At 37.8% G+C, this 26,120-nt stretch overlaps 1 protein-coding gene across 3 annotated transcripts in view; it reads left to right on the top strand.

The window, feature by feature from the left end:
- The first annotated feature begins 1,380 nt into the window (after positions 1–1,380).
- The window catches only part of LOC131368211 (cell adhesion molecule DSCAML1), a 92,317-nt gene continuing 67,577 nt past the window's right edge, over positions 1,381–26,120 (top strand). For 2 of the 3 annotated variants that reach the window (XM_058414192.1, XM_058414191.1), the window contains exons 1-3: positions 1,381–1,618; positions 12,371–12,691; positions 17,270–17,416. In XM_058414192.1, coding sequence (XP_058270175.1) covers positions 1,381–1,618; positions 12,371–12,691; positions 17,270–17,416 — 706 coding nt within the window. The remainder of the gene's footprint in view (positions 1,619–12,370; positions 12,692–17,269; positions 17,417–26,120) is intronic. The other variant, XM_058414193.1, reaches the window with a different exon arrangement.

Genomic DNA, 26,120 nt, shown 5'->3' with positions numbered 1-26,120 from the left:
ATTTATGAAGCATAAAAAACATTATGCAACCCCCAGCCTTTGCCATGGCATAAAAACTGGGAGGTAGATTTCCCAGCAAGAACCTGACAAACAAAGGCAAAGAACGGATCATTTGTAGATCTTATCCATTTAGAAGTATGTCTCAGCACTACTGAGAAGAACGTTTCTGACTCAGATAGAAACACAATGTGTCAAAAAAATGTTAGCCAGGAGAGCTTTATTAGTTACAGAGGTTAAAGGCTTTGTGGCTGCTCACTGGCTGTGACCCTAGTGAGCATATGGAAAGTGAAAAATCCAATCTAATTCTTATAACATTTACATCTAACGATTTTGATGTAATCTACAGTCATACCAAGGAAAATTCTGTTGATCCAGAATGAGGACATGTGACACTGTGTTACTTCACATTTCCATTCTGTAATAAACGTGTCCCCACACAGTCTATAATCAAGGCCCTGCAATAAGCACGTATGCTATGAATTGATAACACGAAATGTTAATGGCCTCTTTTGGCTATTGGGTTATTTAAAATGAAAATTATAATATTGTATTGTGAAACATAAAAAGTTTTTAAGTTAGACATAATTTTTGGGATTTATCTCTAACCATCTGATTTAAAATATTTAACTTCTGCAGTTTGCGATGTATGAGCTCGTGTGTTTATGTGTCTTCAGAACGGCTGTGTGTACGTAATACTTAGGTTAAGGAAGTATCCTATGTCTCTTTAATATACCTTAGAAATATCGTTTCAATACAAATAAGTGAGAATGGAGTAGCAAACTCAGAGACAGTGTTAATCCTACAGTGTTTTGTGTAAAAACAGTAAAATAACGTCATCTGAATTGAAAATGTGTGTGTGTGTGTGTGTGTGTGAGAGAGAGAGAGAGAGAGAGAGAGAGAGAGAGACAGACAGACAGACAGAGAGAGAGAGAGAATAGGAAAGGAAAGGAAAGCGAAGCCGGAGGCTGGTGTTGCCAGGTGATGGTGAGAAACACACGCACACACACGGCACGCACTTACATAGTGATACATGCAGTGCTGATCATAAAACATGCTTAAAATTGTTCTTTAAACAAGATTCAAACGTATTAACATGCACATGCCGGTAGGTTTAATTTGATGAAGGCAGTCCACTGCGCGTAAAGTTCTTGGTCCAGATAATCCTTAACTCCCGCTGACTTTCGCTCTCACCGAAAGACCCACACAAAAAAGCAGCGGCCGAACACTTGCGTCGTTATCAGTAACACGTAAAAGTTCCCATAGCTTTTCGGTCGGCTTACAACCAGCCACGGCACTGCACGCGCTGTCCTCCTCGCCTCGCGCTCTTTCGGTCTCTTTCGCTCTCCGAGCTGCGCCTTGGCGCACCACTCCAGCGGATCGATGACGTTGCCACGGAGGAGGCGTGGTCAAACCCGCCCCTGCTTTTCGGCGCTAGGGAGTCTGAGTCTAGGGCTGGAGAGATCGCCGGGGAGCATCGCCACCACTCCTGCACGGAGCCTCGCCTGGCCGAGCACTGCACCGTGCACACGTCGGGATTGCACAAAATTCCTCAAAAATATACCTGCTATTTATGGCATGTGGCTGATAACATTACTCCTGCTGTATTCTTTTAAAGAAGGTGAGTGGCCAGTTTACAGCTTCAGTTCATCAATAGATCAATCCGGCTCAGTGTAATTACTATTATCTTAAACAAAACTGTTCCTTTTTGTATTATAGTCTGCAAAATGCCACAAGGATTCGTTTAATTCTGTAACAAGTGCTGTAAGGATACGTGGTTTATAAAGGTATATCTTCTTCCAGAAAGTTTAGAAGTTTTAATTTGCTCGAACACTTAAAAAAGTTTGTGAAAATGGACATTTGGCGTTGAAATGTTTAGCTGTCGTTGGATTCTTGAAGATAAAGTATAACTGTGGTTTTCAGGGGCTGAGGATGCTTTGCATGTTCCAGTGCGCTTTCTCATAATGGCGCGATTTGAGTGCGCGATACGAATATGGACGTGGAGTCATAAATGTGCACGACATAAAGCAAGGGAACGTGTTTTATGGGCTTTTTGAGCGGGTTATGTTTTGTTGTAGCTAACATCTATTTTTCTGTGCAGTGTTTGCATTGAAAATGTGGAGTTTGTTAGTGAAGTGTCAATTTGATTTGTCCTGCCCCTACTTTATCTGTTAGAAGAGGTATAATTTCTCCATTTGTCGCATTCGATTTGCAAAGCCTATTCTGTCGTACAAATGTTTACCTAAAGACTTTTCGTGCTTCATCTGCGTTGAATAACGGATATGTTTTGAAAGTGTATGTCTCAGAGTAAGAGCATGATTTTCTATGCATATTTTTCCCTGTGAAAACAACAGCATATGCAGCCTCATTTCCAATTAGTGGTGGTGCAATTAGTGGTCCTCCATTTTCTATGCCAACAGATTCTTTATCTAGATAGTGCTGCTGATAATGATGACTTTCACATGGGAACAATGTGAATTCAAACACCTATAACATTAGAAATGATTACAGTACTTTAGGATTACTCTGTTTTTGGGAAGACTGAGTGGCTTTTTAAGATTTCTTAACATTTTAGGTTTTGACAGCGCCCATCCCCCTCTCCCTTTCCTCTCCTCTCCTCTGCTCACCTCTTTCCCAATCTGCTTAAAAGATGATATTAGGTTGTTTTTTTTTCTTTTTGCATTTTTTTAAATATATCCCCCAGTTCCAATTTGTTTATGACGATACTTTATATATAGATGTTGTCAGGTGTTGAGATTACGTGTTCAGCAGTTCACACAGTGTAACCTGGAATTTGGAGTCTGTGGTGTAGCCAAGTTACACTTAGAATATTTTATCTGGTATATTGTGTTTGAACCGTTTTTCATAAGTTGAAATGCTGTTGAAATTCAGTCTCTCTCTCTCTCTCTCTCTCTCTCTCTCTCTCTCTCTCTCTCTCACTGGGAGAAGTAGGAGGAGGGGGTGCATTTGGGCGTAAAGTGTGGTGAAATGGGACGTGGATGCAGAGGACGAAAACAAACATTTCTTTATAATCTAGTTTTTACTTTTCTGATTTATTTTTCGTGCTTTTTTGGTATTTTACATTTAACTGTTCCGAAAATATGACAGTTTTAGCTTTTAAGCCAGGTTGCGTTCGAGAGGAGAGAGGAGAAAACTCACATTAATTATCATACATGCATATGCATTAGGACTGCGTATTTTTTTAGACTGGGCCGCGCCTCCTATTTTTCTCACCTTCAAGGAGTCTTACCAAATCAGTCGTTTACCGCTTTTTTTAGTCTGATATTTAAAACTGCGAGGTTTTTGTTAAAACCTTTTTATGCTCGTCTTTTTTTCCCTTTTTTTTTCTTTCCCCCAAATAACATGTTTCCTAAACAACATCAACGTGTGTAGGCTACTCGCGGGGTGAGAATCTGCACACCTGAACCCCACGGTGAGGGCGGGAGAAAATCTCAGTCCGCTGATCTGCTGTACCGGGGCCAGACTGCACGGAAACCGAGCGGCACGCGAAGATAAACGCACCTAGGGGTGCTGCAGCCTTGCATATGGAAATTTCCATTGTTTCATTCCATTTTCATCTAGGTGAAAAATGTAATAATAATAATAATAATAATAATAATAATAATAATAATAAATCATGCTAATAATAATATCAACAATGTATAATTTCATGTATAATTATAAAATACAGCGACTGTGCAGTACAGGATATTCCGCGTATTAGGATAATTTTAGCACGAAGCCTCCTTGTTGCCAAGCTGTGGTGTGTTCATGTCAATGCGACAGGCCTCCAATCTGTCAGCAATCTCAGTGCACACTGCAGATCATAATTTATTCAATTCAAATTCAGCGATTTCATGATTAATATGACATAAATTTTCCTAAACTTAATTTAACAAAAAAAATCATGAGCAAATCACTCAGCGCACAGATGCTTTAGTGTTTCACCTTTTAAAAGCAATATTCCATTATCACTGAGGGCCTGTTTCAGAGAGGCTGTGTGTGTGTGTGTGTGTGTGTGTGTGTGTGTGTGTGAGTTCAGTATTTATTTTAAGGATCAGCTGTCACTAGGTCGTCACATTTGTGTGGCGGCTACGATATTATCCAATCTGATCCGATTTTCTGAGCATTTGCTAAAATTAAAATGTAAGACAAGATGTCTAACTGCAATAAATTTCACCTCATAATAATAATAATAATAATAATAATAATAATAATAATGATAACAACAACAACAATTGCAATAAAATAATTAAACTGCACAGCATAATAAATAATTAATTAAGGGCAACCTGATCTTCCTGATTGTTTAATGTACTTAACATCAGCAAATCTCTTCCATCCATCAGTGTTCACCTGTCACCCTGCCATCCATCAGCTCGACCCCTTGTCGAAATATGCTACACTGGTAACTCTTTTTCCTCTTTAAATCCCCTGCTCTTCCCAGCTGAGCAATTAGTACCGAGCTCTCCAGCATCCCCCACTCCAAAAGTAAATCAGGTCATTGGCCAATAAGGACTCCATTTATTTCTCTGAAAACGCCATCTTTCACGATACACTTGGTGCAAAGTCAAAAGAAAATTGCAACCAAAGGGAACCAAACTTCACACTGTATATTATTATTATTATTATTATTATTATTATTATTACTATCCCAACCACAATAGTTCAGGATTTTCCTTCCCCTCGTCTTTTCTGTGGCTGCTGTTTACTGCGTTTCTGCACGCTGCATTTTGCATTCTCCAGTTTCATCATCGTAAACACCGTTTTTTCCCTGGCAACCACAGATTAAGAAAATATAACAAACGTCTAACCGAAATGTAATTAAAAAAAATATATATATATATATAAAAAATAACCGTGCACCTGTTAAAACTTGCTTCTGGTGCATCACGAAAGTATCCTGCAGCTCGGTGTGAATGTGTAACTTAACCGTAATTGCGGATGACCCCGACCAGTTGGACCGCCACCGTTTAAAAATAGCGCAGCAATGCCCCGATACTTGCGTTTTCTGTTCCTACTGTTCTGTCTTCCATTGCAATGTTAAGTGTGTGTTTCCTTTGGCTATGAGGAGCGCACTCGCACGCGCCTCTGGGCACTTCTCAGTCCAGCTGAGCGTCACGCGCAGGGGCCTGACCGCCACAATCCACTCGTATGCAAAATGTATTGGGGGAAATATTGATGTGTGTGTTTTTTTTTTAATATGCAAAGTCCTGAGTCTGTCTGTCTGTCTGTCATGGAATTAATAATTCGGTTTAGTTTAACTAAGCATTGAGCATAGAACTGAAGCAGCTGTTTAATTCCTGAGTAGAAAAGGAATTCCAATTCAAACATGCACGCATCTCTTTTCTAATAGGCCAAAAATGATCTGCATGCTAGAAGAAAATCACGGCACTGACGTCCAAATGCTGAAAATGCTAATATTTTGCATGACTCCAAAATTTGGTAGGAAGGAAGTCCTTCTTGCCAGGTAATATTCAAGTCCTGATTCTTAGATATTCTGGCAGAAACAAAGAAAAAATATAAACTTATTTTTACTATTCCAAAGTATATAGTATATTTAAAAAGACTTTTTTAAAATATGTGCACACTACCATGCATAATTAATTACTTTTGAGAATGGAGCATGGATTCTTTCACAATTGTCATGAGCAGCGATCAGTGATCTGGTGCTGAAGGAGTTCACTTAGATGTCATGTGAAGTTATGTGAGAAAAGATTAGTGTAAGTTAACCAGAGTGACAAGTTCTCTAACAAGTGCTCTAAGGACCCCCCCCCCCAATATTTTTTATTGGCTCTGAAACTCATAACTTATAAATGAAGCATGGTCAACATGGCCATTTGTCTTTGAAGTGATTAATTTAATTATGTTGTGCAGGGTGTGGTGCTGTATTCTTTATTCCTTAGTATGACTGTGAAAGTGTATCTGTGCAAGTATGAGCGAGAGGAGCAAAATTTGTAATGTGGTGAAAGTCTTTGGGGGCAGGGTGTGAAAGTGTGTGTGTGTGTGTGTGTACGCATATCTAAGCAAATGTAGATGAGAGACTGAGAAAGCTGCATTATGCATAGTGGTTCACCATCTGTAATATCCTTGTTTCTTTACCTTACACACACACACACGCACGCACACACACACACACACACACACACACACACACACACTAATATGGTACAACAGTATTGTTAGGTAACACACCTGAAAAGTGTAATTCCAACACACTCACACACACACACACACACACACACAAACAAATTTTAGTACATTTTAGTACAGCTTATTTAAAAACTGTCCAATGCTTTCATTGTTTCATTGGCTTTCAATATATTTTATATATATATATATTAATTTTAAACAAATATTTTAAACAAATTATTTTTTATTGTTACGTTCAGCTAAACTGTGCAATTTTGTTTTATCTGACAAATATATATATAGCCTCGTGTCCATTCATGAAATGGAAGAATAATGAATAGCAGAGTTATGGAATACAATTGAACACAGTATAGAGAACTGTAAAAAAAAAAACTTCCTGTGGCTCTACCACAAGTATCAGTGCCTTGTGGTACACCGTCAGTAGAACTGTGCACTGTGCATCTGTATATTCAATATGAAGTGGTGTATAAAAGTATAATATAAAATGGACAGTCAGCTGGTGGCCAGACCATGAGTTTGCCTTTGTGCCTCAGGTCTCGGGCCAAACAGGAGGCTTACACACTTATTTTCTAGGATGGCTGTAGGATGTAAAGCACCGAATCTTTGTTTGACTTGACGTGTGCAACACTTTGACCTGCAAAATGGCACAAACCACAAACCCCACAAACAAATGACAAACCTCAACACTACACACCGATGTGTCGTAATTCTTAACACTAGTACATAGCACTGTGTAGAGTACAGGAAAAAGACATACACAAAATGGCATCCTTGGATTCCATAAGAGTAAAATATTGTGCCAAGGCAACATATGATTTCAGATATATAAATTAAAATGTTAAAAAAACATAAATGTACTTGCATGCAATGACTCTTTGAATTTTTTCACTTAAACATTATTTGAAAACGGTGTTTTGAAGCCAATTTTGTGAAAAAAGTTGAAGGAAATGAAGGATTTGTCAAAAGCACAAGGGATTCAAAATGGCCACCACAGAGTAATACGACTAAAAGAAACACCACATCTTTTGCCAAATGACTACATCTGGGCAAAAATAGAATAAATAGGCAGAAGCTGAGGGAAAAACAGAGCTCTACATTAAAAAGAGAAAGAAAGAACGAAAGAAAGAAAGAAAATGTGAAGAAAGAATGTAATAGTAAGAGTGAAAATATTTCTTAAGCCTTTTTTTATTTTGGGAGAGAAGCAGAGTATTCTGCATTCATTTTTATTGTTACTATGAGGGTGAGAAAGGAAGGAAGAAAACAGACATCATTAACGAAGGGGCTTGGCTTCCCCTGCCTCTCTCCTCGTTTGGCATTTGTGCATATGGCAGGCAAAATGGCGGGGAGCTGCAAGGCTACGTTAGTCCATGGATGACAGTCAACTGTAACAAAAGGAGTGCAGTCTGGGATATTCACTTCCCCTTTTATTCTCTCCCACCTAGAAACTAAATGAGGCTCAAGCCCTCACTGTATGCTCACACACAGCTATGCTGTATCTGCTTTTAAGAGACTAGAAGCATAAAATAATTGTCAAATCAATGTCAAAACATACAAAGTATAGGATTATATAAATCACTGGAGGATTATATAACCCCAAAGTGTGAGTGGTAGTATTTTGAACCTTATTATTTTGTCACAACTTTATAATGTTAAGGGAGCAATGGCAGAGCTTTTCAATGGCAGGGAAGCTGTGAGATCTGTCTTTCTTTAATATACAAAGGCAATATGTGCTTGTTTTAGGTTATTTACCACTGTCTACATAATGATGGTAAAAGGACTTGTTTTATTTACACCTTGACTAAATGTTATACACTTACATAACTTTACCATTTAGGTGATTCAGAGCTTTCTAAAATCAATAGCACACTGAGTGCTGACTTTTTCATTTCTTCTTGATCAACATTTTCTTGCTCAGTTCATCATCGTATTAAAACTGGTTTTATAATAAGTAAACTCATCACTACGTCAGACTGTGTGCGGTTGTGTATGTGACAAATGCATTTAAATTTACAGATTTAATTAAATTTGAATTTAAAAAATTGTCAAAATGAATTCAATGTGTTTTATAATCTATTAAGTATAGTATGAACCCAAATGCTGGTGTGTGTGTGTGTGTGTCAAGCATCTAATACTACACTATGAGAGTCCATTGAAAGCACAGACCTTTCATTCAAACCTAACTATAAAGTCAAGCTTTACAAATCTATAACAACATCTCTATCAACAAACACTGATACCAAAATACAAAAATCAGTGAACAGGTTTACTCTCCGCTGTGAGCAGACCCTTACCCATACCCCCACGGTGAGATTACAGATATTTCAATCTTTATTATAGGGGATAATGTGGTAAAGTATAATCTGTAATGGGTGGAGGAGGCCAGGGGGTGAACAAACCTGACCTGACCTGCTTTCTTGTCCAACACCAACTGGATATATACATATACATATATAAGATATATATATATTTTCATATTTCATTAACATGAAAATATACAGTTGCATTAAATGTGTACTTTGGACTTTTTATGCAAGCTTATTTCTCAACTCATAGTTGACATAATTAGCAATGTACAGAGAAATGGATGTGGCTCCTTGTAAATCTGAGAAAAAATGGCTTGTATGTGTGTTATGTTGAGTATTAGTATGTGCAGGGACTGGAGCTGTCTGTGGTACTGAAGCATGTTGAGCCTCTCATTGAGCTGCTGTTGAATTTGATGCAGTTTATATAAAAGACTATACTACATCATCTAAATCTCACTTACTTTTCAGCACATGGACAGCTGTTTGAGGACAGAGTAGGATAACATTAATGTAAGCCACAGAATATCTTTCATGGTCTCTGAAGCTTCATTTCTTCTACATTTGTATATTTGTAAATACGTGAGGGTGTTGGGCACCAGTGATTGCATAACAGTCTGGCATCATACTTGTGCATGAATGTGTCCATTTGGATGCTAAAAATGAGAAACAAAATGAAAGTCTTACATTTCACTGCAGAATAAGTGAAGCGATCCCTCTGTGGATCACAACATTCTGGGTTCTAAATCACTGATAGGAGATAGTTTGTTTCCTAATAGATTTTCTCTACAAAAAAAAAGCAAATGCAGATATTTCATACGGAAAGAGAATTTATAATAAGCAGGTGGCACAGTGGCGCAGTCGGTTGGGTTGTTGCTTTACATTTCCAGGGTCCTGGTCCAATCCTAACTCAGATTACTGTCTGTTCACATGTTGGGTTTCCTCCTGGTTCTCTGCTTTCTTCCTACCTCCCAAAAAACTTGACAATAGATGGAGGTTATATTTATTTATTTCAGTCACCCTACATGTGAATGAGTGTGCAGTGTTAGCGTTCTTGAGGTGTACACATATAGTTAACCATAAACCGCTCTCTAAATTTCAATGCAGTAATCTAAACATGTTCTAGAGTAGAAGCATAAACCAGCTCTGTCACTTTGTTATCTCCATCTTGTGTCTACCAAAAACCTATTCAAAGCACTAGATTCTGAAATTCAGTCTAGTGACCTTGTCTTTTGACCTTGAGTCTTTTTCAGTGTAAAACTTCAATAAAAAGAAACAATACTATACATTTGCTCATTTTTGCTCTTCGGCATCTATTGAACCCAAGCCTGGCCTAGTTTGTATCTGTATCCATTCCATAGATCAACCTCTGTAATCCACCGTCTGTCTGGGGACAGAGAGAAGGAAAGGCCCTCCACCATGCTGCGATTATCATCCTGGGAAGCTTCTGCGTTGTGTTAAATGTGAAAAGAGATTATATGGTTTTAACTCTGCATCTAGCATACAAATTCCAATCACATAACATATCCTTTCATGTTCTATGGGAGACAGAGACTGAGAGAGAGAGAGAGAGAGAGAGATATTTTCAACCCCCCACCTCTGTAAGGACTTTAATCTCAGCCTTTCAATTCTGTTGAGACTTTTTCATGTTTTATCCATACTGTTGCATACATGCATATTTTTAAAATATTTTGAAAGCTTGCTGCTTTTTGTATATTCAGTAATGTTGTATTAAATTTATCAGTATCTGTGTGTCTGTATTGATAGCCAGTGAAGGGTTTGCTTATCTGTATTGACTTTAATTGCATGATAACATTATACCAGTATAGATCTGAACACAAAGTGAATCACAAGAATGGAAATTATCCAGGCATTGTTGACATAAATATAGTGGGGGACATTCACTTAGTGCAATTAAATGAAAATTCACTTTCTTGCAAATTCACTTTGATCTGAGCTAATAAATTCTATCAGCACAAAAAAGACAACTGATCCTCTGGAAAATAAAAGTACTAACAGACTCAGATGCTGACGTTTCAGAGTGTTTCAGAGCCACATCGATTGCCGTGTTGACATGAACATCACTGCATTTTTCCTATTTTTTTTTTTTCAAAGACTTACATCTATGCTAACTGCTTGGTTGTGTGGAAAGTACATATTTCAGTAGAGATGCCATGACCTATTTATCCTCCTATCAAAATGAAGCGTTCAGAACAGCTTTCATCAGATTACTGATTCTTTAATGCTTGTCTTACCAGTGAGATATTTATACTGTAATTTGGGCTAAGGCTGGACATCTAAAGAGCTGCTTGGTTTTGAGATCTTCCTGGTATTTTTATGTTTATTTTTTAGTATTTTGAGGGTTTTTTTTGTAAAAAGGGTATGTATGTTTGTATGTACATTCACTGTCCACTTTATTAGGCACAACTGCTCATTCATGCAGTTATCTAATCAGAAAATCATGTGGCAGCAGCACAATGTATAAAATTATGCAGATCAGGAGCTTCAGTTACTGTTCACATCAAACACCAAAATCAAGAAAAAGGTCTGATCTCTGTGACTTTAACCTTGTGATTTTTGGTGTCAAATGGGCTGATTCGAGTATTTCAGAAGCTGCTGATCTCCTGCTGGGATTCTCACACGACAATCACAAGACACTGAATGGTGCGATAAACAGAAAACATTGAGTTCTGTGGCTGGAAACATCTTGTTAATAATGTGAACATAAACTGAAGCTCTTGACCTGCATCAGCATGATTTTATGCCTTGTGCTGCTGCCACATGATTGGTTGATTATATAAGTGCATGAATATGTGTATTTATCTATGTATGCATTATTATTATAATTTTTAATGAAATCATACTTGCACAAACACATTTTTGTTGAACATTTCATTCCAGATTCACTCTGCTGTTCTAATGATCTCCACTCTTGTGGAAGGTTTTCCACTAGATGTTGGATTGTGGCTGTGGGGATCATTCAGCTGATGTTGTAAGAGTGAGGAGGTCTGGGGTTCAGTCGGTTTTCAGTGGTGTTGTGTCAGAGTCAGGACACTCGAGTTCTTCACTCCAACCTTCACACACCATGACTTTATGGTGCTGCTTTGTGCACAGGGACATTGTCATGCTGGAACACGGTTTGGACTCGTAGTTCTTGTTCTGTACAACTGTGTACACCTCAGAGTAACTTTATACTGGAGTAGTTACTTTACTTATAACTGTTTAAATACTTAAACCAAACAATAATATAAGGCTTATATTATCCAGCTTATATTATTAAAGAAATAGAAGCAGTGTTAAGTTACATAACTCTTATTATGGAGCTGTAGTACATACTTGCTTGTCTGACCAAAGTGAAGGGCATTTTAAAGTCAATGAGTAGCAATGGGTCAGAATTTCTAACAGATAAAATAGATGAAAGAATAAAAGAAGTTGGTGATGTGGCATAGATGGGTATCAGTAAAAGATGACATAGACCAATGGACTTTGGGTTGCTAATTTAAGTCTACCATGCTGAGGGTTTCCTAGTAACTCAACCAGTGTCATGTTTCAGTAAGACAAGGCCTGTATTTGATACCATTCTTATCCCCAGAATGGTGTCATTATTCTCTCATTGACAATATATAATCAGGCTCCAATCAAGGGCGCTCACAGGTGATACATTTAAGCTTGTTTAGTAGCGCTATCTTTTTTTAAAAAGTATATTAAATGTATAATAATTGTCTTCCTAAGAAGAACTGACATGATAGTCCTATTCTTCCCAGATTTGTAGAGTGATGTTTTAAATTGTGTTTAGTTATTTAATAAAACAATCATTTCCTGGTCGAAACAGTAGTCGCTTTTTCATTCTCAAGTCCAGAATCTAATAAAAGCTGTATGAGAAGAAGTAACTGATTTTCTCTTTTCTGGCCTTCCATCAGTGAACAGTGAGGATGTGGTCTCGACACGGCTGTACTTTGTGAACGCCTCCCTGCAGAGAGTGACCTTCTCCAGCTCAGTGGGGGTGTCCCTGCCCTGCCCAGCAGGTGGCGCCCCCCATGCAGTCCTCCGCTGGTACCTGGCTACTGGCGACGACATCTACGACGTGCCCCACATCCGCCATGTCCATGCCAACGGCACGCTGCAGCTCTACCCCTTCTCTCCATCTGCCTTCAACAGCTTCATCCATGACAATGACTACTTCTGCACTGCAGAGAACCAGGCTGGCAAGATTCGCAGCCCCAGCATCCGTGTCAAAGCAGGTGAGAAATCTTACCTTCCATCTGTCTTTAAGTTTTTTTCTGTCTATATATACATCCCTCCATTCATATATCCATAACCTGTTTGATTTAATGTTCTTACATTACAGTAACAGTGTCAATGTCAGAAAGTCATTTAATCATTTCACCTATTTTAATGTTAAGGTTCAATATAAAACTTGGCAGTATGAAGTTTACATATTTACATCAGCAGTGTAAGTTGAAGTTGGGCATTAATACATTATGGGTAATATTGTAGCAATGAAAAATGCAAAGGATGGGGCATTAGATGTTAGATATAGATCATGAGTTTACACTGAACATCTGCAGTAACAGCAAAGGCCATATTGCTAACCTACATAAGAATGTAAGTTCCACATGGGTATCCCAGTGGCCGCCTGTTGACCTGGCTCCTTTAAAAAGCGAGCAGACGACCACGCAGTGCCACAGACAGTTGGCTGAGTATATCTTCTATTCCGTGCCAAGGTCACTTCTTGTGAGTGGGAGTTTTGACCGCCCAGTGACAGCAAGGGATGTCCACAAACACACACACACACACACACACACACACACACACACACATGAACACACACACACTTGTGCCAGCTTGTGCTAATACTGTGCCATTGTCCCTCCTGTCTCCCAGCCTCCATCTGTCCTCAGTGCTCAGAGTTTCTATGCTTTAAAAGAGTGTACCTACTACAGATTATGTGTAATGTATTTGTCAAAAAAAGAACTCTTTCTGTATTTTCACAATATCCCATCATTTGGTCATGAAAGACAGAATCAATTACCTATTAACCACAGGGAAGATGGTCAGTTTGTTCTAAAAAAAACAAACAAAAAAAAACACATACACACACAAATAATTAAGTGCTGAAACACACCGAAACATCCTAGAGCCGGCAGTCCACACTAAGAGAATGCACGAGTCTAGAGCAAACAGCCAATCAGCTCCATCACTTGATTGTTGCCATGGGTACTAGAGAGGGGAGGGGCAGGGTGTGGCGCCCAGTGTCTCAGGTGGCACTGGAGAATGATGACAGTTGACAGCTCATGGTGTGGCACCATCCCCCTCCCTCTCATCCCTCCATCTCTCACACTCTCTGGCTGTCTTTCATACTCCCTCATTCTCTCCTCCTTTGTTTTCTCACCCACTTCTCTACATGCTGATCATGTGTCGGGACACCTGTGTGGAGAGCTTAACATATGTGTATATATAAATATACTAATATATGTGGGCTATAAATGTGGGCTCCTTCTCTCTCTTTCTCTGTTTCTCACAATCACATTTTTTCATAAAAAATTACGTTACATAACCTAATATGGCTCACGTACCAAGAAGCAACCCGGTTTTTTCTTTCTATTTTGGACATCTTTTCCTCTCCAAGGGTCTCTGTGATTGAACAGAAGCTTTAAATATTTCAGCCTAGACATTGTTAAGCTACCTGACATATTAGGAGTAATATAACTACATTAATAATAATAATAATAATAATAATAATAATAATAATAATAAAACATTTGATGTCATATGTCACTTGCTTGACTGATAAATCTTTATCTGTAGTAAAGTAATGTGTGGAAATCTAATATTAAAAACACTGCAGTATCAGCTGTTATTAATTACTTATCCTCCAAGCAGACCAAACAACAAATACATAACTTGACTCCTGGGTCAGAGCATCTCCTCACATCAGTGAGCCTTGAGCTCCATGACTCTGTCGCTGGTTCACTGGTTGTCCTTCCCTGGACCACTTTTGGAAGGTTCTAACCACTGCATGATGGGAACACCCCACAACACCTGCTGTTCTGGAGAAGCTCTGACTCAGTCAACTAGACGTCACAATTTGCCCCTTGTCAAAGTCATCTTAGAGTTTACCAGCTTCATAATCCTAATTTGGCAATTTTATTCCATTTATTCCATTCCAGCTCCTGGACACAGCCTTCTTTAATTTACTGACTGGACTATTCCAAAACATTAATTTCCTTCTTTTGTAGCTGTTTCTTTGTTGACTTGGATTTATGCTTTGGGTCATTGTCATGCTTGACAATTCAATATTTCTTCATATTTAGCTGTCTATCCTTGATTCCCTCTTGACTAGAGCCCTAATCTCAACTTAAGAGAAGCAGCCATATGGCATAACATTGCCAACACCATGCTTCACCTTGGAAACAGTGTTTTTTAATGTCAAATTCAAATTCTTATTTTATTTGCCACATATATAACAATACACAGTATGATGTGCAATGAAATGCTTACACGACTTCGAAAAAAGTAAAAGCAGATAAGTGATGTGATAAGTTGTGTTGTTTTTGTGTCCAATATATCGTCTAGAATTGTGCCCAAATATTGTATATTTTGCAAATTGTAGGTGGGCTTTAAATGTATTTGTTTGTTTATTTATTTGTTTGTTTGTTTTTTTGCTTTTTTGTCTGCTTGCCCATATATGCTACCTGCTTCCATATAGCCACATCTTCCCAGGGCCCAGACATATGAAGAATCTTTTTGTCTTCTCTGAACAAAACATTTCAACAATGAGATCCTGTGCAGCTCTGTAAGCTCTTTGTGGACCAGGGCTTCAGCAGTCAGATGCACAGTCACATGCTCCATTATAAAAGAGTCTACACACTTGTGTAACCTGGGCACTGTTAGGTTTTTCCCCTTTTCTCACGTAAAATGTGTGTTCAAGTTTTACACTTGAACTTTTTTTGTTTGCCTCTCATAAAGAGTGGAAAAGATCAAAATTATGTGATCCTTACATCAGAAACATGTCATTTTACACGGTGTGTAGACGTTTTTTTTATATCCACAGCCTGTACTCTGACAAGAGTTATAGAAATAAAAAAAAAAAAAGATGTTTCAGCATTTTATTGTATTATTCTTGAAGATTTGAGATATTAATTAGAACAAAAATCATTTAAAAGCTAATTGAACTAATTACTCAAAGGGGCATAAGCAATTGAGAAAAATTGTAATGTGCCTGTTGTTTCACACACCTTGTTTATTTAACATGAATTCTTCTTTCTCCTGTCTTCTTTTTGTAAATCACATGAATACATAAACATGGTATTTGTTTTCTCTCAATTATTTAAAGGACAGTGATACCGCTGTTCTCCCAGTGCCCATGAAGGCAGAAGGTGCACCAAACTGGGTTTTAGTCTGTTTCTAAGCAACGCATGAGCGAGTCAAACATCAGTAACATTCTAATGATGGAGCAGATTGAATGATTTGATTCACGCCTGTTAGGCCGATAAACTATACGTAACTACACTTTTACAGATGAAAAAAATGACACAGTACAAGTTCTCAGAGGTAATGAAACTATAGAATCTACATAATTAGATAACACATTAGTCACTGCAATGCTTATCTTTGGAAATCTGACGACGTGTGTATTCCAAGACAAGCAGTCAATCAAGAAGTTAATAAATAATATGAGAATACAGAGGCCAGAGAGCAAGGGACCTCTATTGATTGGTTCTATTGATTCAAATCCCTTTTGCATCAGTAAAAAGCTGTTTAGTTACCAGTGGCCGAAACAAATCTAAGATACATACAAATTATTTAGAGCTACAATTTGTGCACGCTTATATATGGATAGAGTATAAAGCCTTATATTCCAGCCTTGATGATCACAAGAAAACTGGTTTGAGTCTCTGTGGGGGACAGTGTCGCCTGGCACAAACTATTATTAATGACCAAGAATCCCTGCCTGCAGGCAAGGCGTTAATTATGTCCAGGTTTGGGTTGGGGGTTGTGCCAATTCTTAGAACTTGTTCCTGCTTCTCTAACCCCTTAAAGTACCAGCTTATTATTTGTCTCAAAACATATTATCTGGTACATGCTCTTAATTCTTCAGCAACTACAGTGAAACTATAGGAAATATACTGTGTGCAGTTATGAGTGTGAGTAATCTGATCAGTCTGGATCTTCTGACACATTCTGGGATTTTTAGAGATTAAAAGGAAACAGCACCTCTGCCAAAACGAATCCAGAACCACTTAGTTTGCTATGAGATGTTGAAAAAAGAACTCTGTACAGGGAATTTTTAGAATGAAAACGCCCTTGCACTGCCTCCCACAAAGAAACAAGGGAGCAATCACAACCCCCAGGTAAATGGAGGTTGATGAGGAAAAGACAACAAATTGAAAGTCAGAAATGAAAACAAAATTTGGCACCACCTCTAATCCACTTCTGTTCCCCAGTTTCCTTTTACTCATAGCAAATTTCCTTTCTTGTAAACAGTGATTTTTTTTTTTAAATCTCCTCTCTTTCACATTGATCTTGTTCTGCTTGTGAGGTGTTTGATAAATGTTGGACATTTACACAGACTACTGCTTGTGAGAGCTGCAGGAACAATGTTTACCAAGTGAAGAGATCATGTAAGATTTTTAATATCACATTTTTCTTGTAATCTTTACCGAACACCTAAACCTCAAACAGCCTGCATCCTAATCATACAGCTAATTGTGTAAACAATGATTCTGAAATTAAACTTTAATTCTTGGTCCTAAGTGTGTGTGTGTGTGTGTGGCTTCAAGATTGCTAAAACTGCTCTTTATTTTGTTGGCACACAGTGTTCAGGGAGCCATACACGGTTCGTGTGGCCGATCAACGGTCCATGCGGGGCAACGTGGCTGTCTTCAAGTGCCTCATTCCTTCAGCCGTGCAGGAGTATGTCAGTGTGGTCTCCTGGGAAAAGGACACCGTTGCCATTATTACAGGTAGGACTGCAGCCCCAGAGTCTCTTACCCAGTGTTAAGTCCTATTTAATGATGCAAGAGAGTCATCTTTATTGTGTTTGGTTGTTCTTCTGAATACATGGTGATAACATGTAGCATGTTAATAGCAGGTCTGTTGAAGAATGATCACTGTGAGGAAGAAGGAGCAAAGTGCTGTGTATCTCAGCAATCCATGTTAGAGCATTATCATACTGAAGCATGTCGATGCAGGACAGTCAACAACCAAGTAGATTTTAAACAGTGATGTTTTACATTTACCTTTTATTTAAATCTTTTGGAAGTCTATGAAGATGCATTAATTGATTCTTAATTAAAATGAAGCTCAGACATCATGTTCTGATTTTAGACTAGCTAGGAGACCATGCAAACCTCATTAGGGTTTTAGGGAGCTCTTGTAATCAACCTTTAATTCATTTGGCTTTTTTTTATTATTATTTTTATGTTTCCCATTTTGAATAGAGGAGCAGGAGGGAGAAGAGTACAATGTGTGTGTGTGTGTGTGTGTGTTCAAGGAAATCCAAAACAAGGTATCACTGGATTTTGCTCACATTGGTGATGTCACTGTAGCCCAGACAGAGCCAAGAAAATGATGTGGCTCACAGTCTACATCTGCATTTTTATTACATGTTACAATAAGTGTAGATAAATAAAAATGACTTAATACAATAGTAAGCACTCCTAAAGAGTAGTTAAGTTTGTTAACGATTAATGATAGTGATAATAACTAACCTGTCACTTCAAGTAAAAATTATTATAATTAATTACAATTAAACACTCATTTAGCAAATACTTCATAAACTGAGTAAACATTATCAGGTCACTTATTGCTATTTATTAGGGGTTTATATGTTGATTAATGTATTAATTAATGTTAGTAAAAAGACATCTTTTTGGATGATAAGTTAAAATAAATAAATATGCATTATTTAATCAATCTACAGATATTCCTCTCTGTGTCCCTTATTGTACAGATGCCAACATACAGTCTTTTTGTTAGCATAAATACGTAAAGCACTTCATAAATCATAAAGGCGTATTGTCATAATCATTTATTATACTTAAAGAATGTTTCTCTGTGTTTCACTCTTATGCATTAGTGATTGATTAACAGAAGAGATATGTTTATTGTATTTTACAAGAAGGAAAAACAAAGGGGAGTAATAATGGTTTATATCTGTAGTCAGTACTTTCTAAACTAAATACTTTAGAGAGGAAGTTTAAAGCAGAGTTTGTCAATGTGTTTAGCATCGCTATGCATGAAAGAAGAAGCAGAAAACCAGAGAAAATCCCAGAGATGTCAGCTTTTAGCAAAATTGTAATTTGGATGAAAAGAGTCATTGCCATAAACGGCTATTTTACTAATATAGCTAATATTAATTAAAACATTAATTAACATACAAACTGTTAACAAACGTCAAATCTAATGGTTACATAATGGTTTAATTCTAACATTTGTTCCTGTTTATAAAAATTAGGTAACAACAATTTTCAATAAATATCGGTTTTGAAAATGAATGTTATTTACTATTACTAATTAATGTAAATCATACGGAGCCCTCACTAAACATAATTATACACTCAACTTTGGGCATGTTTTCTTTTTTTAAATTAATTTATTTATTTTTGTTAAGATCGCTGTGTTAGGGTTAGGGGAGAGAAACCAGAAATCCTGATCTCTTTTGATCTTTCTGGCTACCAGACATTTCCTCTTTTCCATGTTTCTATGCACATTTCTAAGGGAAATAACAAATGATGAATCGTAGTCTGGTTTCAGAAACACTGTAGTAGAGAAACAGTGCTGGTTAAACTGGTCAGTCACCTAATGCTGCTACAGTAGATGTGAATCCAGTAGTTGGGATTGTTGATCATGAAATCTTGTTGTACAGGCTTGAAGAGTTTGTGCCTGGTTTAGATCTTAAATTACAGACTGTTACTGGGGCAGACTGAGGCAGACCAGTGGGACGTCTCCTCTCCATTCAGAGGAGCCACAGCAATACTTTGAGGCTGTCCCAGATTGCCTGTCTCCTCAACGTATCATGGAAAGTAAACCCCAAATGCTGTGTAGAATCCTTATTTCTGCCACTTTTCACCACAACCTTTCTGTTTTGATCACTACCCACAGCGAGTGACCACAGGCAAGGAAAGGCTGTCTTTTTCTATCAGTCTGAATAAGATGTCAGGGTATATAAACTCCAGCACCAGAGGCAAGGCTTCGGTCACCTGAATGGAGCATTCTGCTCTTTTCCTGGAGAGAACCACGGCAAGGAACTCGGTGGTGGTTTAATTTTAAGATAAATTAAAAATTCTAGTACAGCTTATTTAAAAACTGTCCAATGCTTTCATTGACTTTCAGTATATATGATTTTAATTTTAAACAAATAGAGAAGAATGTTACATTCAGTTAAACTGTGAGATTTTTTTATCTGACAATTCTATGAAAAAATAAATAAATAAGTGCATTCAGTAGAGTTATGAAATACAGTTGAACACAGTAACTGTGAAAAGTTTACTCAGTTCACTTCTCAGCCAGTGGAAAACCTTTGCTTACATCAAACCTAATCTCTGGAATAATGATTCAGAAAACTCGGTAAACAGTGCTGATATCAGGTATCAGTCTGATATGCTGCTCATTTTACTTTCACTAGTAAAAACACCCTAAACTACTAATAAAGGATCAAAAACCTTTGCTATTATGTGGTGTAACTGGAATAAAATCAATCTGAATGTTATTTTTCTATTAATAATCAGAATAACAAAACAGTCTGCAAAATATGCTTTGCAAATATGTTGGAGGAGGAACTACAGCATCTACAACCCAAGTAAAGTGACAAAAAAAATTCTTACTATTTAAACAGCAATATGCATGGAGCAGTGACATGACTGAGAAGTGCATGACAGTGTTAGATGCTGAATATCATCGATATTAGATTTATAAAAAACATACTTCAATGATTATTTAGCATGATCCAGTCTGAGATTTTGAACTCAATATGCAAAGTAAAGATTTATTTTATGAATTTCTTCTTCTTCTTCTAAACGTGTAGCATAGTATAGTGTTTTCCCAGAAAATGTGTGTGTGTGTGTGTGTGTGTATGTGTAAGAGAGAGAGAGAGAGAGAGAGAGAGAGAGTTATATTGATTTACTGTTAGTTATGTGTTATGTGTTCACACACTGATATTTCACTGTGGATGTGAAATAAGAGTTAATGTAGAGTTAATATACATAGGGTATGTGTGTGTGTGTGTGTGTGTGTGCATGTGTGGTTACACTCCTATAGCATTATTGATTGTTGCTGCTCTTTTTCCTGGTCTTTGTTGTGTTGTGCACAGCTGTGGATTGCCCCTTAATTGATTAACTGGTTGTACAATAGATTAATAGAAGGTCACACTTCCATCTCAGCGAAACAACACTGCGCTCTTTGACTTATTTACTGATGATCATTGATGGAGTGGCAGTGATGGTGAGAGAATTATATAATGACAGCATGTCTGCTTAGGACCAGGATTTATCTATATTTTCTATTTCATATTCCGTATGTTTTTATACAGTTTAAACCATAAAGCCTACAACCATTTATGTAAACGTGTAGCATGCATACAGTCAGGTGAGCATGTGTCCTTGTGTGTACTTCTATCAAAGGGTCTTTTGGAAAAAACACATTTGAAATTTATTAATCTGTTGGACTTTTATGTAATCAGGTCCTAATTTATTATACCTTCTTATACCACTGTTATGGCTGTACTTCCTTGTATTGTTTATATTTTTATTTAATCTCTCCTTTAATGCATCTCTTCTAATCTAAACCTTAGTCCTTAAGTCAAAATTTCATATAATTTGTAGCAACATTTTCATGAACGGTGAAGCGAACAGTGAAGACACACATCCTATACACATACTGGGCTTAGTCATGAGAGCTCTCAGCAATTTCCTTTGCCTATCAGCTGTCAAGTAGTCATTGAAATCATTCATACTGACTCAGAGTGTGAATTGGATTTGCTGAGAAGGCATGCACACCACCACCTCCTGACCTTGTGTGGATGGAACATCAGTAACTATCTGAGCCTTGGGCCGTTGTTTTGAGGAACTGGTGTTATTTATTTATTTATTTATTTATTTATTTATTTATTTATTTATTTATTTATTTGTGTGTGTGCTCATGTGTGTGTGTGTGTGAGTGAATGAGTATGTGTGTGAGAGAGAGAGAGAGAGAGAGAGAGAGAGAGAGAAAGAGAGAAATCCACTGTAACATCCATCTATTTGTAAAAAAAAAAAGCATGGATATGAAGATATTAGATTTGATAGTTGTGAAAATATGATTTGCTTGAGTTGAGGTGTGTGTTACATATGTATACAGGAATAGGCTTTTCATGACCAGAGTGAATGTCATAAAAGAAACTCATTTTGGTGGCCAGGAGTCCAAGAGAGCGGTTTTCTGGTTTTCGGGTGAGAGAGGTTCAAACGGATTCACTCCTGTGATATCCAGACAATATGGCAAACTTCTTATGTTACACCATAGTTACCTCAGGATATCACTTAAAGATATCACTTAGAAATTGGAGAATAAAAACAATGGAGCATTGCCCTGTTTGTTAAATGCCACAGTGCTACTGGATGTATGAATAGTAACACAATAAGCCACTTGCAGAATTGGGTATATTTTTATGTACTCAGTAGGAGTCTGTGATGAAAATAGGTCAGTAAACCTAAACCTAAAACCCTCTTAGACTTTGTGGTTGTTTTCTCCTGAGCTTTGTTCTTAGCTAAGTGTTTAGTGAAGAGGCGAGTCTTTAGTGTTCTTTTGAAGACAAACAGAGACTAGGCTGCTCAGATAACAAGGCATGCAGCTGCATTTTGGGTCCAAACTCACAGTGACAACGAACTGAAAAAGCAGCAGAGTGGCCTCTATGGAGAGAAGGAGCTGGATCCTACTAATGATGTCAGATTGTCCAGAACTACACCAGGGTTGTATGCATTGACAAATTGTGTGACTGAGAGTTCTCCTGGGAGCTTTGATAAGATTTTGACATAAGAATGCATCTCCAGAGATATAGAACAGTCTAGTCTTACTGGAATTTAGTTTTAGATGATTGAGGGTGAGGGTTCTGCAGAACTGGAAAGACAGATGATTGTTTACAGCATGTTCAAGAATTTTAGAAAGAAAGGAGAGTCATGGTTGTGCAGAGCAGTTGCTGAAGTCTGAGGTGTCTAGAGACATGACTTTTTGTGACTGTGTTTAGACTCCGTCTCTGTAGAGAGAATAGATGCGAATAGAGAATTAGGTGCCTCTGGGTTGCATTTATTCTGTTGACAGATTTTAAGTTCACTGAAGTGTTTAGACCTTTTAAACTTGCAAAAATGAGGGAAAGGAAGAAAGAAACAGAAAGGAAGAAGTCAAGTGCTTAAATTAATTTACATTTAAAATGTTATAAAATGTGCACACACATGTCCACTTCATTAGGAACACCTGTACACCTGCACATTCATGCAGTTATCTAATCAGCCAATCATAAGGCAGCAGCACAATGAATGAAATCATGCAAAACAGATCAGATCAGAGCTTCAGTTAATGTTCACAGCAAACATCAGATGTTTGATGTGAACACCTTCTTGATGAAAAATTCAGAGGAGAATTATTAGACTGTTCTGAGCTGCCAGTATAAAAACTCAAATAATCACTCTTCACATCCGTGGTGAGCAGAAAAGCATTACAACACAGGTGGATGAGCTACAAGAGCAGAGGACCACATCAGGTCCCTCTCCTGTCATCCAAGAACAGGACTCTGAGGCTCTCTTGGGCATGATACGCAAGTGAAGCCTAGGTGTAAAGAGATCTCAGTCTTCATTAGCAAGGACTTCAGGATTTTAAAGATTTAACACACTTACACATGATCCAAGCCTGACCAAACCCCAATACAATCAAAATGATCTACAGTTAAACACATTAAGAAATGTACATACATACAGTTTATACTTTTTAGTTTGGACTGTTATTTGTTGATATTTTTTTCCACATCACACACACACATCACACACATTTGGTGGCACTGAGCTGATGAGGCCTGTTGAAGCTGAGTTAAGGCACAGCATTCATAGGGCAGATAAGAGAAATAGAAAGGGAATAAGGAGAGACAGAGAGGTGAGTATGAAGAGTGCTCTGTGAGTATCAGTAATCAGCGTTCCCTTTAGTGGAGCATGCTGCCACTCCAGCTGCTCCTTTAGCTCCTATCACCATTTTGTCACATCTCTTCCTCTTTCACATTACTCAGAACAGCAACATCAAAAGTCGGGAAAGCAAAATGATGGGGATAGCAAGAAAGTTTTCAGGCTGCTGAATTATGCAAAAAAAGAGGGGGGTGGATGAAAGCAGGACGTGTGGACAGATAGATGGACGCAATGGAAAAGAGTACAAGCAGTTCTAAAACCCTGATGTGACTAAATCTCTAGAGAGCTAAGGGAAGATGGCTGCATATTTGCCCATTAAAGATGCATGTTCTTCCCATTGCCCCTTCCCCTAGTTATATATTTATTTCATCCCTGTTTTCCCATTAACTGTGAGGCGTGAAACACACATACTGTGCGTTTTTCTGTGTATTATTCTAGATTTGAGTTTGACTTAACACATATTGCTTTGTGTGTGTGTGTGTGTGTGAGTGTGTGTGTGTAAGATGAGGGACACAGAGTCATTTACTTATTGATGTGTGTTTATGGGCTGAGGTGACTGTGGTAGTGGTGACAGTGGCAGAATACAGGATTGAGCTTGTTTATTCATGGCCGTGTTTGGATGTATTACAGAGAGAGCAGGTGCAAAGCATCGCTTGCATGTTTGAGGAAAGACGCTGCCTTGTGCCCAGAGAGAGAGAGAGAGAGAGAGAGAGAGAGAGAGAGAGAACCAGCTACACAATTTATTCCGTAGCAAGGTGGTACAAGTGTTCTCTTCCATTTTAATGATAGATAGATAACATAGATAGATAGATAGATAGATAGATAGATAGATAGATAGATAGATAGATAGATAGATAGATAGATAGATAGATAGATAGATAGAGATACTGATCATGAGGTCATGAGAAAGAGATGGAAAGATGAGAAGACTGAGATAGGAAGTGAGGGAGGAGGACTGTGCGAGACAGGAATTTCAATGGCACTCCAATCATGCAGCCATGCTTGTTAGCCTTGGTGAAATTTGCATAGAGCTCTGGTGCATTCATTTGGCTCCCACAGAAGATGGCGTCTGCTCTGTGCTTCTAGGTGGCTATGCATTAACCTCCTACACTGCACAACCTGCTTAATATAAATTTGTGCATTTTTCCCTTGGATAAATACGCACTGTGGCTGTGTTAACAATTTCATCTTCCCTCACTCCATCTTCTGTATGACTGGACTGGAGGAAGAGAAATATTCTTTGTGTGTTTGTGTCTGTGTGTGCATGTGCTTGTGTCATAGTGAGTATGTGTGTGTGCTGTAGTGACAGACAGACAAATTTGATTAATAAGTCATGCTAAATGTACCTATATCTCATTAATGTTGGTTTCATTAAAATCATCATTATAATAAAAGGCTGTTAAAAAACTAGCTGTGAAATGCTGATCATAAATACATGAACCTCAGGGCTTCCTTACCTTTTCTCTGTATTTCTGTCAATCTCTCTTTACCTGTTCTTATTCAGAGTCCTGTTATTGTCTCTCTGTGTTACTGTGTTCTGTGTGTGTTACTCTAATCTGTATGCCCTTGTTAGGTGAAATCATTAGGTAAGTGACACAACATGGGTGTCTACTCACTGGCTTAATCATAGAGTAAATACACTTTATACACATTATACAGATCTCTGTTATGTGTTGAGAGCTGTAGCATCTTGTAGCTTAAAATGCGTTTGTTACTTTTTTTAACATAAGAAATGTTAGAGCGTTAATTTCTGCTAAAATAAAAAAATACTACGCTATTGAAAAGAAATAAACCTTTTTAGAAGTCTGAAGTCTCACTTTTAACTCTCCTGACGATGGTGTGTTTATGCTGAGCTTTACGTTTATGGGTTTTAGGTTAATCTCCCCTACAGTCCTAACATTTTTCTAGCAGGTCAGATTATTTCTATCTCTCAGTCTGCACTCCTTCTTTTCCTGTATCCTTGTTTCAGTCTTTGAATATTTATTTGTCTTATTTGAGTCTGCTCAAACCAGCTCCCCAGATTCATTCAGGCCATTCAGGTGTGTGTGTGTGTGTGTGTGTGTGTGTGTGTGTTGTTAAAGAGCTACATGTTTACATTCATGCATCTTGTTCTTATGTCATGTCTCTTATGTCACTTCCTGACTTGATTCATGTCTGCTCACTCATGTGGTTCAGTGCTCTCTCATTCACTCCCACTGACCTCTCTCTCTCTCTCTCTCTCTCTCTCTCTCTCTCTGTCTCTTTCTTGCCTTTCTCACAAACAAATTTAAACATTCATACACATAATCAGCACAGTTTGTTTCAGAACTTGTCGAATTGGACTAAAGGTGATGAATTGCAGCTACAGTTATCAAAGACTGTACATGGGGAGAAGGACAGACAGAATGAGATAGATAGATAGATAGATAGATAGATAGATAGATAGATAGATAGATAGATAGATAGATAGATAGATAGATAGAGCGAGAGAGAGAGGAAGAGAAGAGAAGAGAAGAGAAGAGAAGAGAAGAGAAGAGAAGAGAAG

Source organism: Hemibagrus wyckioides, linkage group LG17, assembly GCF_019097595.1.
Source record: "Hemibagrus wyckioides isolate EC202008001 linkage group LG17, SWU_Hwy_1.0, whole genome shotgun sequence".
Lineage (NCBI taxonomy): Eukaryota > Metazoa > Chordata > Actinopteri > Siluriformes > Bagridae > Hemibagrus > Hemibagrus wyckioides.
The sequence above is the reverse complement of the archived record's forward strand: the minus strand, read 5'-3'. Positions and strand labels throughout refer to the sequence as shown.